Source organism: Eublepharis macularius, chromosome 1 (assembly GCF_028583425.1).
Source record: "Eublepharis macularius isolate TG4126 chromosome 1, MPM_Emac_v1.0, whole genome shotgun sequence".
Lineage (NCBI taxonomy): Eukaryota > Metazoa > Chordata > Lepidosauria > Squamata > Eublepharidae > Eublepharis > Eublepharis macularius.
In genome coordinates this window covers 108,474,706-108,487,389 of record NC_072790.1, presented here as the reverse complement: position 1 = coordinate 108,487,389, position 12,684 = coordinate 108,474,706, and the positions used below count along the sequence as shown (strand labels likewise).

At 45.2% G+C, this 12,684-nt stretch overlaps 1 protein-coding gene across 1 annotated transcript; it reads right to left on the bottom strand.

The window, feature by feature from the left end:
• Nucleotides 1–1,806: 1,806 nt before the first annotated feature.
• On the bottom strand, nucleotides 1,807–5,720 carry LOC129336005 (uncharacterized). Its single transcript, XM_054988953.1, has 4 exons — nucleotides 4,911–5,720; nucleotides 4,728–4,802; nucleotides 3,827–3,913; nucleotides 1,807–2,405 (listed from the first exon to the last, which is right to left on the bottom strand). The coding sequence occupies exons 1-4, from the start codon at nucleotides 5,395–5,397 to the stop codon at nucleotides 1,942–1,944; spliced, it is 1,113 nt and encodes a 370-aa protein (XP_054844928.1). The 5' UTR covers nucleotides 5,398–5,720; the 3' UTR covers nucleotides 1,807–1,941.
• Between the last annotated feature and the right edge of the window lie 6,964 nt (nucleotides 5,721–12,684).

Here is a 12,684-nt window from a genome sequence, read left to right as displayed (position 1 = left end):
TAGAGGCCTCTGTGGCCCGGGGTGGAATTTTGAGTCCAGAATGGACCCAATTGTCATGGGCCCGTCTCACACCCGTTCTCGTTCCCTCTAGCGAGGCACAAGACGATCCCAATTTGGTGGGCCACTTAGTGGCCTCAAAAAGATGCTGATTTTTAAACCACCAACGGTCACCTTTATTGCCAAAGGGTGAGAAGAGAGAGACTTGTGTGGATATGTGGATCATTCAATTTAAATTACACCAAACATAAGAGAACCTCCACCCAACATTTCAGAATGCAAAAAAATCCTAAATTCAATTTACAAAAATAACCCTTTCAGGGTGTTTAAGAACTGGACATCGCTGAGTGATGATGATTATTTGATGCACAGTTTGCCTGATAGCACTATGACTTTTTTTTTCCTTTCTTTTTTCTTTCTCCCAGATAATGGACGGTTTCCGTAGATTGGGTTTCCCGCACTGTGTGGGAGCTATTGATGGAACGCATATCCCGATCTGCGCTCCTGGAGGCCGCCCAGATCAGTACGGCAACCGCAAGAACTATTCCTCGATTCTGCTCCAAGGCACAGTTGATCACCGCGGAAGATTTGTGGACGCCGAGGTGGGGTGGAGTGGGAAGAACCACGATGCCTTCGTGTTCGCCCACTCCGCCTTCTGTGTTGCCATGGATAGTGGCTCACTAATTCCGGGAAACCCTTTCATGGTGGTGGACGGTGTAAGAATACCCCCGGTGGTCATTGCCGATGGAGCCTACCCCATGCGTAGGTGGCTTATGAAGCCCTACGGGAGAACGGCAACCACACAAGCTCAGAAAATGTTTGACACCCGCCTATCGCGAGCCAGGAACGTGGTGGAATGTTGTTTTGGAAGACTGAAGGCCAGGTGGAGGTGTCTGTCACACCGCCTCCAAGTTAGGGAGCACAACGTCATCGCTGTGGTGACAGCATGTGTTGTTTTGCACAACCTCTGTGAAAGCCGGGGACATCCCATCACTGGCCGCGGAGCAGCCCCAGAGACAATACTTGATTCACATGGAGAGGGACAAGAGTTGACCACCCATCACAGGCATCTTGCCGAAGGAAAGGTGGTTAGGGATGCCCTGGCCAAGTATATGGGCCTAGATTCTACAAGTTGATGTTGCCTCCCTCGGTGCGGCAAGTGATGGACATCGGCTAACCTGCTTCGAAAAGCTGCTAAACCAAGGGGAACATAAATGGTCTCAACCAGCAACTCTAATCTGTGTAAATAAAAAAAAAATTTGGTTAACTGAACTCAAAAGACTATTGATTATTGGGGTGCTGTCAGACAAGCGGTGGATGTGAAATCAAGTCCTGGCACATGCAGACAATACATTCCCACACAGCTGAGTGGTCCCCCGCATACATCGTTCACAGTTTGTCAGGGTATTTTTGGCCAAGTCTGGAATCCGCCCCCCCCCCCCAAATTTCCAATTTGGACTGCAAGTGCTCCTCCCAAAGATACAACTTAGCCGCATGTTGCAATCAGGGGGGGGGGAAGCGCCACTTGATTGGTAACTGCTGCGTTTCACTTTTTGCAGGAAGGCTGTTTAGAATGGTCACTACATGAGTGATGCCACTTACACAAAGAAACACAAATGTGATTCTTACTGTGATTTCATTGTATTGTCTGATGTTAAATATTCCTAAACTTTGGGGATTGCGTTGAAAAAAAAAAGGGAGTCAACATTGGAAACGATTGGCCATCATCTTATACCCTGATGATTCCATTTGATCCCAGAAAGTTAAGAATTTTAAAACAGACATACATGACTGGGGCGACAACTCCTTAACACACATTTATTTCAAATACAATAGATAAAGACCATTAAGGGGTCACCAGTGCAATGGAATCTGTCAAATGAATTTTGCTGCCAAAAACCATGGTATGTGGCAAATAAGGAGGGCAACGCAGAACATAGCTCCTCAAAGCGTCAGCCTCTCCCTGGCTTTGCCAACACAGGAACGCCTCGCTGCTGCCTTCTTCGGGGTTGCCTGTGAGGCAGGTAGGGCGGTTTGCCCATAATCGTGTGTTGGGGGGATGATTTGACGCTGTTGGGCGAGCATCTGTCCCAATGACTTCAAAGTGTTCACAGCATCAGACATCACCGAAATGTTCTGTTTCCAGGCCTCGGCAAACTTCTCACTCTCCATTTTAGTGTGATCCAAGAATTCCCTCTGAATCTTGTTCTCATCAGCCTTCCAACTGCACAGCATCTCTCTGTCCGTTCGCCATTGGGAAACCTGGGCATTGTGCTCCTCTCGAGAACGGCGCATCATATCATCGGCTACTCCATAGAGTGCTGCGTTTCTGCGTCTCCTGTTTCTTAGTTGGAATAGTCTTGTTCCCGGTGAAACTTCTGCTAGGCATCTGTTATCTGCCCCGTCTGCTGTGGATGTAAGTCAGAGCAACAGATCAATAAATTGTTAACATCTCAGACATTATTCAGAAATCTAAGCCTGAAGAAAAGGATGCAACATGTTTTTTGGTTGGCCAGCAGCAGGCTTCATAGTTTGGGCACTTCCCCATGACTTCCAAAACCCACATAACAGATTTTGGCCTAGTTCATCCCGTCGCCCCCGCCGAGGCCAATGTGTTGCACATTTTTTGATAACTATGCATGCACAAGCATCAAGGTTTTTCCATAACGGGAAGGCTTTTACAATGCCACTTGCCATATGGGTTGTGCAGAAATAACATGGAGGACATACTGGCAGCAGTCAAAGCTATTATGTTTAAAACTGCGTTAGTGAGAGAGACCAATTTATCTGCTTTAGATAGCGAGGAGACGTGCTGTGTCCCGATCTGCCTTTTACACCAATGCTGACCAACGTTGCTCTTGCAATGTTCCACAATGAGCACATTCTGACCATTTTCAATGTTATGCCAAATCAAGAATTTCCTTGAAATCCTGACAACATCAGAACATATGTGGTGGGAGCAACCATTAAAGAGGATAGGTGATCCAAGACGGTGTCTGGGTGTCCCTCAGAATTAATTTTTGGAACCGTGATTCATGTCAGTGCAGATCACATCAACAGTGTTGGCATTATCAATTGAGGGGTGCAAGGTGCGGTTCAATGTGCGCTGCAGATCTGAGAAACCAGCCAACAAATGCGATAAAAATTACATTGACAAAAATTTCACATGATAAATGGGAAATTTCAGCTACCAGTGGGAGAACACTACACTGTTCTGGGAAAATCCAATGCAGACTGTAAGGTAGCCGTAGTTTGTCCCAAAAATTTTTTTTTTCCAACCTATGCACCCTGCGTGGCCGATGAATTGCAACACACATGAAAATTTCATACGTTCCATTTGGTTCAGAATGGGGACTATGCATGCTGTTCACAGTGAAACAGGTGACAGATTTTATTGCACCAGGTGGGGTCTGGGTGAGCTCGGTGACACCTGGCGTGGGCTTCTGGGAACAAAATTTTTGTTTTTTTAATTCATCTTGCAGGTAGGTCTGTGTCCATAAGAGGGTCACACGCCAAGGGGATATTATGGTCTTGCTGTTGGGCTTACAGAAACTAACAGGGCAACTGCCTTGGAGGCCAACAGTCGCACACAAAGAATGGAGATTTTGGACATGCGACATAAAAGGAACGATTGTGAGGCACCCTCCGGCCTCCCAAGATGACTCTGCTCTCTCCTCCACTTCTCTCCCCCCCTCTATATTTGACCATGCTCTGTTTCATATGTCAGACAAAGATAACGTGATTCAGGAGAGCTTATGCCACTCTGCAATTGTCTCTTCTCATAGGTGCAACTGGACTCTTTTAGATTCTGCAGATCAACTAAGCTTACCCGTGTTATAGCGTGAACGATGCCCCAGGGGAAGGTCTGAATCACTGTCGTCGTCCTCCATTGCGTTTGCACCTGTAGTGTCGTTTTCTGCAAAATTTATAGGTTTTAAATGTGATTGGTTTGAAAAACACGGGGATGTGATATAGATAAATACAATTCAAACATTCACTTCGCAGGCACTGTCTTCTGCGTTGTCCTCTTTTCTTATTTGTATCTGTGCCACTATCAATATATAAGAGATGATAGGAGCTGTAATGGGACGTCTGGTTTTTTTTTGCACCACTATAATGACTAAGAGGTGGCCCTGAAAACCTGAAACAGATTTTGAATGTGCCCTCTGTCATCTACCCCTTATTCAGCCTTTTAGTGGACCGGAATGTCTCACACAGAAAATTGCACCAGTCCATGCACCCGTCCACGGTCTCATATTCCTGTGTTCATCTGTCCCTGAAGCTGGGCACTGGGTTTATATGCTTCGAGTGTAGAGATTGGAGTTCAAGTCAGGCATCCATTAATGAAAAGGAGACTGATCAAAAATATATTTGAATCCAGAGCCAACTCCATCCATGCATTTTGGTAAATATAGAACGGATAAACCGTGGTGTTGCTTGCATGGATGGGCTGGGCAGGAGTGAACAGTTGACCATTTGAAACCATAAGTCTAAGACAACCTCCACGGTGTGGCCGATGATGTCACATCATCCCCATAACTGACAGACCTCCAAACCATCCCATCACTGACAGACTTTCCCATATCTTGCAAACCTGAGGTCGTGCCCTTCTTTTCCCCTAAAACAGGCACTCTCATCTTGGCGTTCCCACTCTCGAGATGTCTTCAGCCTTTCCAGGGACTGTTTTTGGGTGGGCCACCATTGGAGCAACCTGTCAAAAAAATGCTCACCCTTGTCAGCAAGTCCATCTATGGTGCGGTCAAGATCCTCTTCACTGGCATCGGTGGATGATGACGAGTTCTGCGCTATAAACGTGAAATCAATAAAGGTGTTACGATTTCATAGACAGGGAAATGTGAAAAGGAAGAAAAATCATAGCTCTGAACTAGAATAATCAACGCTCCATCACTCACGTGCTGCCATGGGATTTGGAGAAGAGCACCACAGCGGTGCAGCATCTATCGTCTGCATGTCGTGCGAGAAGAGTTCCTCCGATCCCTCCATCACTTCCCTGGGGGCGCTTATCTGCGGGGGTCCTTGGGCAAAAGAAATGCTTCGCGCTATCCGTTTAGGTTTAACACTTGCGTCCCCTCTTAGAATACTGTCCAGCTCACGAAAAAAAGGACATGTAATGGGGCCGTTTCCAGAAGTGGAATTGTGTGCCATGACGCGCTTGTACTCCAACCGCATACTTTTTGTTTTGTTCCTGCATTCCAATGCAGTGCGCCGATGACCACGCGAGGACATCATTTTGGAAATTTTTTCAAAGTTGTCTAAGTTCCTGTGGGAGCTTCTAAGGGCTTCCTGTATCTTGTCCTCCCCCCAGAAAGAAAGGAGGTCCAATACCTCTTTTTCCCTCCATGTCGCTGATCGTGGAGCCACAGGAGCAGTGGCCGACATTTTCAAAAAACAATTGTTTATGATGGTGTCCGCAGATCAGAGTGTCGGTCGCTCTTCTCTCCCCACGTCTGCAAGAAAGCAAATGGAGGGCAGTCCACTGCACTGTGATCCGTCGACCAAGCACTGTTCTCCCGCCGGAAATCCAAGCCGTTAATTGCGCATGCGCTGTAGCCACCACCCGTTCCTTTGCCTAATTAATTTTAATGTGACAAAATAACGCTATGACGAATTTTCGCGGATGCATTGGCACGCCAGGAAGATGTTTCGTTAAAAGGACTGTAATGCGATGTGAAAAGTGAACCAATTTGTTGATAAGAAATCAACCCCTGTTCTTGTTAACAATGCTTTCTCATGCTTCACTGGAACTCAAGTAGCAGAAATAAAAATTATTGGCCTGAAAGGGCCCTCCCATGAGTGTGGGAGAACATAGTGTTCATTCAACAGCATTTGGCGCCGAAATCAAATCCTCAACACCGATTGGTCATCCTGTTCAAGCGCGTCCAATCAGCAGCCTTTTTTTCCGCGCCTTTATGGCGCCGTTATGAGGGCATGCTTATTTATGTAACAGCACATTTTCGGTATTTCGTTTAGGAACAAGTATGGCAGCAGCGGCAAAAGAAGTCTTCTGGCGGGATGAAGAGGTGGAGACCCTGCTGGACCTCGTTGCACGCTCCGGAAAAGCGGCGCGTGTAATGAGGAGCACACATCTGCCCACGAAGCTTATATTTCACAAGCTGTCGAGGCAGATGTGTGCCCGTGGTCACAGCAGGACCCCCGAACAGTGCAGATCGAAGTTCAAGAGGGTGAAGGGGGACTTCTACGGGGCGCTGGAAGCCTGGCAGGGGATCCCTCGCCAGAGTGGAAAGCCCCCGTACTTTGCGTCCATGATGAACCTCTGGGATCTCGCCGGAAGGCCAAGCTGGCAATCCCGTCATCATGCTGGTAAGAACCTCTTAAAAGCATTTAATTTTAAATTAACAACGCTGTTAAGTGCACGTCAATGTGGAGAAACTAGGCAAAAAGTTAGATGGTGGGGGGAGAGCTGAGATTCCATTCCCACCCCCCCGTAATCGTCGCACAACGCCGTTTTATTGCAATAGCGGTTTTTTTTTCTCCTACAAAGAAACCTTTTTTTTTTCTGCTCGGCGTGAGGGACCCCAAGTTTGGGGATGTGGCATGTGTCGAGCCGCTGTGTTCATCACGGTGCACAGTTGCTGGTGTTATCTTTGTTGCACCTTTTTGTCATGAATGTTCCGATTGCAATGGTTTGATGGAGTGTGCCAACATTTCTTCTTCACTTTGCAGCCCTTCTCCGTGGTAGAGCTCCCACCGCTGCCGTGGGGGAGGCAAGAGCAGACGAGGAGCAGGAGGCACTTGAGGTGGCTGGGGAGCAAGCTTCCTCTGAGGACCCTGCACAGGGATCACAACAGGCACCCCCTGGTAAGCATGTATTTGCCTAATGTATTCTTCCCCACCTAAAATCAGGCAGACCAGCAACTGATGCTTTCCCACACCGTGCACTTGACCATCAACCTTCATAGAATGTGTCCATGGATGAGTGGGACCACATTCGCTTCCACACTTCCATGGATGGAGGGGAAGTTGTATATGACAGTGGTGCCCCAAGCACGGAGCATCACCACCCACCAGGCTTTTCCACGATTTCAAAAGTGTGCTGTGAAAAAAAATAATTGCCAGCCTTTTTTTATCTCCTTTGTAACAGCAGGAAAAAAAAATTAATGCTTTCCGATGTTTTATTTGCTGGTGCTATAACAGAGTTCCCATTTTTCTGTAATCATTGAAATGAAATCAGAGAATCTGGAGGTTGATGCCACAGTGGATCAGCCAGGATGTTATGACTGCTGTGGCCAAACCGTTTTACAAGATTTTGATTTCTTCCTTTCATTTCTGAAGCTAGTGCACAGGAAAGCCAACTGGAACGGTCGGAGGAGGGTCCCTCAACCAGCAGAAGGTCTGCTCCCCCAGGAAGAGCCCAACGCAGAGGGATAGGAGATCTGTTCACGGCCATGGAGAGGATGGAGGAGAGGCTAGGATCATCCAGTAAGTTTTTGCTCTGAATGGTGCTGTCACCCTTTTTTTGGGTGCCGTCTCTCAAAGACACTTTTCTTTCCCAAATTCAGTCTCAAATGTGCAAGAGAGGTTGAGCAGCATGGAGGACCGACTAGCACGCCTGGGGCGGCGAGTCAATGTGATGGAGCGCCGTGAGAGAAGGAGACATCGTCCCTCTGCCTCTGGGGATGCACCCTGATTGTTCTCACCACTGTATATAGTTACCCAAGTTTTCTTCCCCTTCCCCCACAGTTTATTGTTGTGCTGTTCATTTAAAAAAAAAATTTTTTTTGTGGTTCTCTTTTGCTTAATTTTTTCCTTAAATTAAAAAAATATTTTCCATGATGTCACAGTGATATTTTCTCTGTACGTGGTCCATGTCTATGCATCAAAAAGATAGGTGTAATGGCTTTCTGGACTGTCCACTAGATTTCCCAAATAACAATCAATGCCCACCCCCTGTTGGTGCAACGTCCCACATCATCATAGGTTTTCTCTGCACCCCCTTTTTTCTAATTTCCCGCATCCCCGGCAAACACGTGAAGTGTTTGTATTTATTGTGACCTCGAACTTCATTAGCCTTACCTGCCAAAGTTTAGTCTCATGTGTCACATTCTGATTGCCACAGTTGACTTGACACAATTGTAGGTTTTTTGGGACATGGTATATAAGTGGCAAATGGTGGATTACACTGTTCCACAAGCACCTCACAAGCATCCCCCCTGTCATCATGTCACCAGACTCAGTTTTCCAGACGAGGGAAGCACTGACAATTTAAGGAGCATCACCCCAATGGCATAATTGGGCTCTAAATTGCTGATGTTGAGAAATAATGTGATATGACCTGTACTTTAAATGGCCCAAGAAACTGGTTGTTCCACCACATCACATGGAGACATCAAGCTGAAATTTGTTGGCACAGCGTAATACAAAAATACCAATTCTGATTCGTCTGGAATGTGCCGCTCCTGGTGTTACCCGTTCTTCCCTCTCAAAAGCACAGTCCATTAATGTGGGAGATGAAATCAATGGGTGAAACTGGCATTGAATGCATGATTTTCTGAATGGAGTGCTGAATCAATCAGTCCCCAGTGTTTTCGATTGGGTGTGATGGAAATGAACCACACGTGACGCCAAGTAACAGAATTTACAGGCGGGCCCCTATCTGTGCTGGATATCCAGATGTGTTTTTTCTTTTACTGGCGTGGAACAAAAGGAGCTGTTTAAAAGTGGAGGATGCCGAACGACACTTTGAATATTATGTCCAGAATGATTCTGCTGATATCCTAGGTTTCCCATTCATCACTCCAATCGGGGGGCCAAACGTCGTAGTCTCCAGCCTGGTTGGCACACAGGTTTGAGATGGGTTCCAAACACGAAGAACCACAAAGAACCCACAGAACGCCACATCACAACTTTAAATTTAGCATTCTGTCTGTATTCACTGTATCTTCAGAATGCTTTCTCCATTGTGTCCCCAGGCATAACACCAAATTTTACAGCAAAACAGGAATGGAAATACAGATAAGATTTCAAGGGAATGTATTTTAAGTTCATGGATGTCAATGTGGAACTGAAAAATTGGGTCACCAGAAATAAGAAGCGTTTCTTTAAGAGCAACAGAAAGGTGTTCGATTTTCAAAATGTTTTCTGCATGTTTTGGACAGCATTTCCCCCGTTAATCCAAGATTGACAAACTTTCTTTATCTACTAATATTTTTGCCAGGAACACAATTGATCCCTATTCTGTCTCTGCGGCACGTAAATCTTCCCTCGATTCTCTGATCCTTTTTTTTTCTAATTTTTTTTTTTAATGAATCTTTGGAATAGCGATATTTTGTTATGTGGGAATAAAAAAAGTATTGCGCCCAGAAAAGGCACCCTAGCCAAGTGTCCCCGTGGTGCTCAACCTTCGGTTGTGACAGGCGCCAGCCACGAGACGCACCCTGACCAAACGATTTAATAACATTCCAACAAAATAATTCCGGGTTGGACTTCCAAAGCTTTTTATTTTGATCAATCGTCACTGCGTCACGATGACTTAAGTTTTAAAAAAGGCAAAAAAATTAAAAGAGACATTTCTCAAGGAACAAGAAACACAGCTGATTTTAAAAACTTGTTTGTGGTATCATTCTAGAGCACTGTATACATGGGCCGAGGCAGGAGGCGTTAGGACGGCAGTTAAATGTGATCTTTGTTGCGCTGGAACACACTACGAAATTTCGCTATGACAGATCAATTTAAAAAAAAAATTAAAAGAGGAGGGGGGGGAAGAGGATATTCGGGTGGTTGGGCCACTAAAAAGATGTTAATGAGAAAAAAGTTTGGCTTTTGAGAAATCGAATGTTGCTGAACCAAGCAACGAAAGCAAATAAAGGGGAAATATAGGAGAAATCGCTCATGAGCCATCTCTGGTGGAATCGGCCAATGGGAACGCAAGGAAAGGAAGGGGAGACTTGATTGACGGCTGTTTAAAAAAGGAGCGCGAAAATTGCGCTCGCAAGCGTTCACGTCCATCGTGAAACTCCCGCAAGAAAACCGCTACTAGTAATTCGATGGAAATCCGAGAGAGATGCGTGTAGAGGATTGGGTAATGTGACCAGCACTCTGAAATGCGGATTTCATGTGGAGAACAACCGGGAAAAAAGAGGTAATGTGGATTCAACCCATCAGTATTAGGGAAAGGAAGCTGAGCAGTATTATATGAGTAGGGTTGCCAGGTGTCCGGTTTTCACCCAGACAGTCTGGTATTTTGAGGGACTGTCTGAGGGAAACATTCCCCAAATACCAGAACCTGGCCCCTCCCTGCCCCCCCGGGGCAGCTCCATATCCCAGCCCAGGCACTTGGCTGGCCTCCTGTGGCTACATGGCTCCAGCAGGAATGACCACCCAGCCTGGGTGCCCACCTGGCCTCCTGCATCTGTACAGTGCCAGTCAGGAGTGGCCGGCCAGCCTGTATGCCCAGCTGGCCTCCTGTGGCTATGCAGTGCTGCCCAGGAGTGGCCAGCCAGCCCAAGCATCGGGTTGGTCTCCTGCAGCTGTGCAGCACCAGTAGGAGTGGCCAGCCAGCCAGCCTGGGCACCCAGCCAACCTCCTATAGCTACTTGGCCCTGCCTAGAGGTGACCAGCCAGCATGTACAACCAGAAGGGGAAGATTCAGCATGATGTCACTTCCAGTAGTGATGTCATCACACTTGGGGGGAGCATGCATGAACTCCATGCGCTCACAACTGTTACAAAAATAAGGTTAGTGCTGTCTGTCCTCTCTCCAGGGTCTAGTATTATTCTGGACCCCATTTGGCAACCCTAATTATGAGAGACAAAGAGTCAGTCAGAAAGGGAACAGAAGAATCAGAGACAGAGCAAATGGGGAGGAAAGTAGGTGGAGGTAGCAAAGTGGGAGATGGCAAAATGAGGAAAGTGGACATGGAGCACAGAAGGTTTATGGTTAGCTTCCTGCAAGTAGGTCACACAACGTATTTCAAAACTGGATTGGCATTGTTTGCAGATTTTTTTTCTGATCAGTATGTTCTGTACTATATTGGATTCTCTATCTAAGCCTAAGTGCCTCATGCTTTTATAGTTATGGGCATCAAGTGCTTACTTGCAGCACTCTACATCTATAGAATTGCATCTTGATGTTTACCATGCTTTTAAAAATCAGCTTTGCTTTGTCTTCTTTTATTAATTAGAGTTTCACACTGATTTTTTCATCCTGATCAGCTCAAAGGATCTTGAGTGTGCAATGGATGGAGTAGATCTGTGTTTGAAAGGACTGTGCACAGACAGTTGAATAGACATCTCTTGTTGGCAGAATATTTCCATGTGTTTGTTCCCATACTCATTAGAAATCAGTGAATGAAGACGTTTAGCATTGAGTTATTAGATTGTGAAAGAAGTACAACAGCTACTTTGAAAATGCTGTAGCAATTTTTGCAAAAACTGAGTAGTCTTTAAGAAAACTATGTAGTTCAAAATTTAACTATTTTTACTTTGTGCTTAATTTCTGTGTCTTCCACATGAGGATGGGATTTTGTGGTTTCCCCATTGGTGTGGCTGCAGATAAAGCTCAGCAGCAACAGGGCTTCTACAGGTCCCCCCCCCCGTTTCCCTGCCTCAGTCCCCACAAAGTGACTAATCCCCTCCCATGGGCCACTAGGTCCTTTGCATTTTTTTAAAAAAAATGTTGATGAATATTGATATACCGATGTAACAATAGATGTTGCGGATTCCCTGAAGTCCCAACTTTCATTTAAAAGGTGTCTCTGGCCTCTTCCCTTGTGAAGATATGCCTTTTCCCTTATATCTCCACAAAGGAAGGGGCTAGAGACTTACCTTTTTAAAAAATATTAATGACAGTTTAAGGAACCGGCTACACCTATTGTTACAACTGTATATCAATAGAATGATATTTTAGTGATTTTTTAAAATTAAGAAGGGGAAGAAATGGCTGCTGTAGGGACAAGGTCAGGGCTGCAATGTGGGTCAGAGAATCTGAATTTACCTACCCACTCAGCAAGTATCCAGGTTTTACTGTGATCTTCCCAGACTTTGGACCAACACAGGTTTGAGAAAAATGGGAGAAAAGGTGGGGAAATCCATGGAAGTGCATAAATACATCACAATGCTGTGGGGAAGCAGGGGGAAAAAACGCTTTCCAAAAGCATTAAACTTGAGGCAGATAGCTTGTGTGGAAGATCCCTTCATCTATGCAAATTATTAGAAAATTGCCATTAAAATCTTAGAACATTACCTTTAAAACTGCCAGCATAGTGAGTGATTTTTGTCAAATTTTGTGATACCAAACAAAAAAATCAGACTGTCCTGCAGCATTTTTCATCAAAGCTTTATTTTGACAAAATTGAAGCCATTCTTACTAATTAGCTTCAGTTGTTTTATTTTTGTTCAAATATATATAATATATATATATTGTTTATATAAACAGTGAAAAGTTTTGTTACAACTTCTTAAAGTCTTCTGTGAATATATGAAACATTCTATTTTGTGTTCTTACACTGATCAGTTTTGGCACAAATGTCATACAATAAATACAGGTCTTCCAATTAGTACAATGAACAACAAAAAAAGATCTCTCTCAGCAGAACCCTCATCAGCAATGTGGCTTAGGCGAAATTCTCACATTCATTCACAAGATGATTTTACCTTGTAAGTCTCATATGCGGGAATCATTCTTATCATAGGAACTCCATGTGGTGA

Coding starts and splice junctions, on each gene's coding strand:
- LOC129336005 (XM_054988953.1), bottom strand. CDS start 5,397: ATGTCGGCCACTGCTCCTGTGGCTCCACGATCAGCGACATGGAGGGAA. Junction 3,914..4,727: donor AGATGGACTTGCTGACAAGG/GTGAGCATTTTT, acceptor TAAATTTTGCAG/AAAACGACACTACAGGTGCA. Junction 2,406..3,826: donor TCGTTCACGCTATAACACGG/GTAAGCTTAGTT, acceptor TTACATCCACAG/CAGACGGGGCAGATAACAGA.